The sequence below is a fragment of the Orycteropus afer genome, unplaced genomic scaffold (assembly GCF_000298275.1).
Source record: "Orycteropus afer afer isolate SDZICR_OR568_19922 unplaced genomic scaffold, OryAfe1.0 scaffold00048, whole genome shotgun sequence".
In the NCBI taxonomy this organism is placed as follows: domain Eukaryota; kingdom Metazoa; phylum Chordata; class Mammalia; order Tubulidentata; family Orycteropodidae; genus Orycteropus; species Orycteropus afer.
Window position 1 is genome coordinate 5329496 of NW_006921635.1, and position 3557 is coordinate 5333052.

The 3557-nt window shown below is 53.0% G+C and overlaps 1 protein-coding gene across 1 annotated transcript in view; it reads left to right on the forward strand.

Annotated features, from left to right (window-relative positions):
• CUX2 (cut like homeobox 2) overlaps window positions 1-3557 on the forward strand; it is a 311474-nt gene that overhangs the window by 263593 nt on the left and 44324 nt on the right. Inside the window, exon 6 of the mRNA XM_007938169.2 lies at window positions 2606-2729. Within this exon, the coding sequence (XP_007936360.1) occupies window positions 2606-2729 (124 nt within the window). The remainder of the gene's footprint in view (window positions 1-2605; window positions 2730-3557) is intronic.

The following is a 3557-nucleotide window of genomic DNA, read 5'->3' on the forward strand; positions in this document are numbered from 1 at the left end:
AAAAAAAAAAAAAAAGAAAGAAAGCCCCATGCAGCAGCTGTACCCTGAAACACGCTGGGTTGCCAGGAGTCAGAATCGACTCCACAGCAGCTGGTTTTGGAGCTGATGTCAGGTTCTACACAACCTCCCGTTTCGTGTTCTGCCTGTAAATATCTGGATGCAGACGTTTAGGGTCTTGCCACTTAGAGGGAGTTTTAGTATTGGGGTCGACGGTAGGAGTATTGTGACCAGTTGAGAAAGGACCCTCTCTGCCAGTCCAGCACTTGGCAGGGTTTTGTCTAACTTTTTATTGTGATTTGAGTGAAAGTTTACAGAACAAATGGGCTTTCCTTTCAACTGTTCCCATTTTGTTTGGCAACACTGAACGCAGTCCCTGCAGTGTAACGACACTCTCCCCACTTCGCGTGTGTCCACCATGTCCATCCTTCCTTCTTTCCTATCCCTCTGCCTTCTGAGGTCTATTTCTGAGCAAATGCTGCCCTTTTTGATCTCATAGAGTTGATTATTCTAAGGTATGCGTAGCTCCCTGGTATTGTCATCACCCCATAGCCTCATCTATTGTTTGGCTGAAACTTGAGCCACGGGGGTAAGTTCCGTTCTAGGCTTGAAACATTTGTCAGTTCTTCAGCCCCAGCTCACATGCTGATGCCTCCATGAAGCCTTCTGAGATTGCCCAGCAAAACAGTCACTCCTTCCAGGCAGACTTGCCTCCTGAGCAACAGAAGCGTGGAAGCCTCCTTTCCAGAAAGTTTGCTGTGTGGCAAGCTCTGTGAGTGTGCCTTTCTCACACCATCCCGTGCTCTCCTGACATCACCTTCACAAAGTGTCACTGGCCCCATTGCACACATGAGGGAATGCCCTCAGAGCCAGCAGGTGGCCAAGCAGGAACTCAGACCAAAGGCCCCTGACGTTGGCCCTCAGCTGCGTCTCTCCTCGAGGTCACTTGTCACCCTCACCTGGTCTAACCTTGTCTTCCTGTTCACTGCTGTGGTCCTTCTCCTGGCACATGCCCAGCACATATGTGAAGGACGGGTCAGGCTCCCCAAGCCCTTGTCTGCCCCTCGAGGGGGCCTCTATGCCAGTTGCACAGCAGGACTTTGAAAACCAAGACAAAGGTTAATGGAGTCAGTTGGCCCCGAGGGCAGGGAACCCGGATTTGGAACTCTCAGGCCACAGGCAGCCTGACCAGACCCTACAAAAGGGCTCCAGCCACAGCCTCTCAGGCCTCTTTTTGGTGGGAACATGAACTCCGGGTTCTTAGTTTCTGTCCTTTGGCCTCCCTGCAGGCAGAACCCTGGCTTTGTCCCCTCTGTTCCCTGGGTCTTCCCAGGGACCTCCCAGAGAGCTCAGCCCCAGCATGCCCTCACCTCTCACAGTGTCTTCAATGTCAAAGGCACACGCTGATCCCCCTTCACCCCCAGGATAAGCTGGAGAAGTTACCACGGTGCCACACAGGTGGACGTGCCATGGTCCTGCCCTGGGCACCTGCAGGTGAGGCAGGTGGAGAGGGGTTCAGGCAGCAGAGAGGAGCGTCTGAGGGTGTGTTTTCAGTGGAGGAGTTGTCTGGGGCCCCTCGGTCAGTTACACACAGAGTTACCGTAGAACCTAGCAACTCTGCTTCTAGGTACGTACCCAAAGACCTGAAAACAGGCGTTCAATCAAAAACGTGTAACCAGTGCTTATCGCAGCACCGTTCACAATAGCCAGATGGAAACATCCCAGGTGTCCATCAGCAGATGACGGATCAGCTGAATGTGGTCTGTGTGTCCGTGCAATGGATTCCATCATCAAAGGAATGAAGTTCTGGTACACGCTGCAACGTGGGTCAACCTTGAACAGATGACGCTGAAGGAAAGAAGCCAGGCCCAGAGGCCACACAATGTGGGTTCCATTTGCTCCATGGCGCAGGGGGGCAAGTCCACAGGGCAGAAAGTAGATTCTGGCTGCCAGGGAAGAGGGGGTGGGAGTGAGTGCTGCGGGTATAAGATTTCTCTTAAAAACCAAAAAAAAAAACCAACCAACTCACTGCCATCAAGTTGATACCAACTCATAGCGACCCTCTTTGGGTTTCCAAGGTGGTAAATCTTTACGGAAGTAGATTGCCCCATCTTCCTTCCAAGGAATGGCTGGTGGATTTGAACCGCCAGCCTTCTGGTTAACAGTCAAGTGCCTTAGCCACTATGCTACCAGAGCTCCAAGGTTTCTTTTAGGGGAGACAAAACTGTTCTGGCAGGAGGTAGAGGTGGTGATGGCACTATTCAATGTCACTGAATTACACACTTGAATATGGTGAAAATTGTGAAGTTATGTCATGTCTATTTCATCACAATTAAATAAAAAACAAAAGAGCTGGTCAAGGCAGCGTGAGCAGGTCTGGGGAGACAGAGGAGGGCTCTGGGAGTGCTGCCCAAGGCAGGCACGAGGGAACGGAGGTATGTGCTCACTGGACCCACGGAGACAGCACGCCTGTCAGCTACTCTCTCCAAAGGCCTGAGTTTGGAAGTGGCGTCTTCCACCAGCATGGTCGGTCCTGGCTTACAGGAAGCGGCTGGGCTGTCAGCCACTCTCTCAGAGAGGGGTGTTTTTCCCTCATTTCCTCCCCCAGAGCAGAGAGAGGGGACGACTCCGGCTGGGCCCACGCTGACTGAGGGCAGCCGCCTCCCCGTCCTTCCCAGCAAAGCCCTCCTGACAGAATCCTTGCTGCAGAGAAATGAGGCGGAGAAACAAAAGTGAGTGCGGGAAGGGTGGGGGGGCTGGGAGGGGGCTGGGGAGGCACCACCCCACCCTGGAAACTGACCCCCGACCCCCGACCCCCGACATGATGGGGAAAGGGTGAGGCCTTCGGCCTCCAGGAGGCCTGGGTTTGAGCAGCCGACTTGCTGTGTGGCCAGTCCTGGGATGGCCACAGCACCCTCAGTGTCCCTATCTAGCACATGGGCTAATGGTAGTATCAACTCCTTGCCTGCTGTGAGAACGTAATCAGATGCTACCTGCAAGTACCTAGCTCAGCGCTTGAATACACTAGGTACTCAGTTAGTGGGTGCCCTTCCAATTGGTTCAGTGGTAGTAACATCTGGAGTCTTGGGACAGTTGTGGGCGTAGGAAGTTTTATGTGGATGATTCTATTTATCCCTTCATTCATTCACTTACTCCTGCCTTCATTCATTCCACATATTCATGGACCATCTACTGTGTGCCAAGCACGGTTTTAGGCTCAGGGGGCACAGCAACAAGTAAAGCAGAACAGAACCCCCGCCCTCCTGCAGTTTGCTTTCCAGTGAAGGGCAGGGTTCTGGTCCCTGGTGCCGCTCTGACGGGAGTATGCCACAAACGGGACAGCCTTAACAAACAGGAGTTTATTCTTCAAATTTGGAAGCTTTAAGTCCAAGTTCACAGTGCCAGGCTTTAGGGTCTGGGTGAAAGCCCCTCAATCTTGGGGTCCAGGTCTGCCTCCTGCTCCCGGCCCACTGGAGCTAGAGGCATTTCTTCACTCAGACAGCTGCTGGCTGCTGAGGCTGAGAAGCCCCAAGGTTGACAAGTAAAAAGGCACAGTCCTG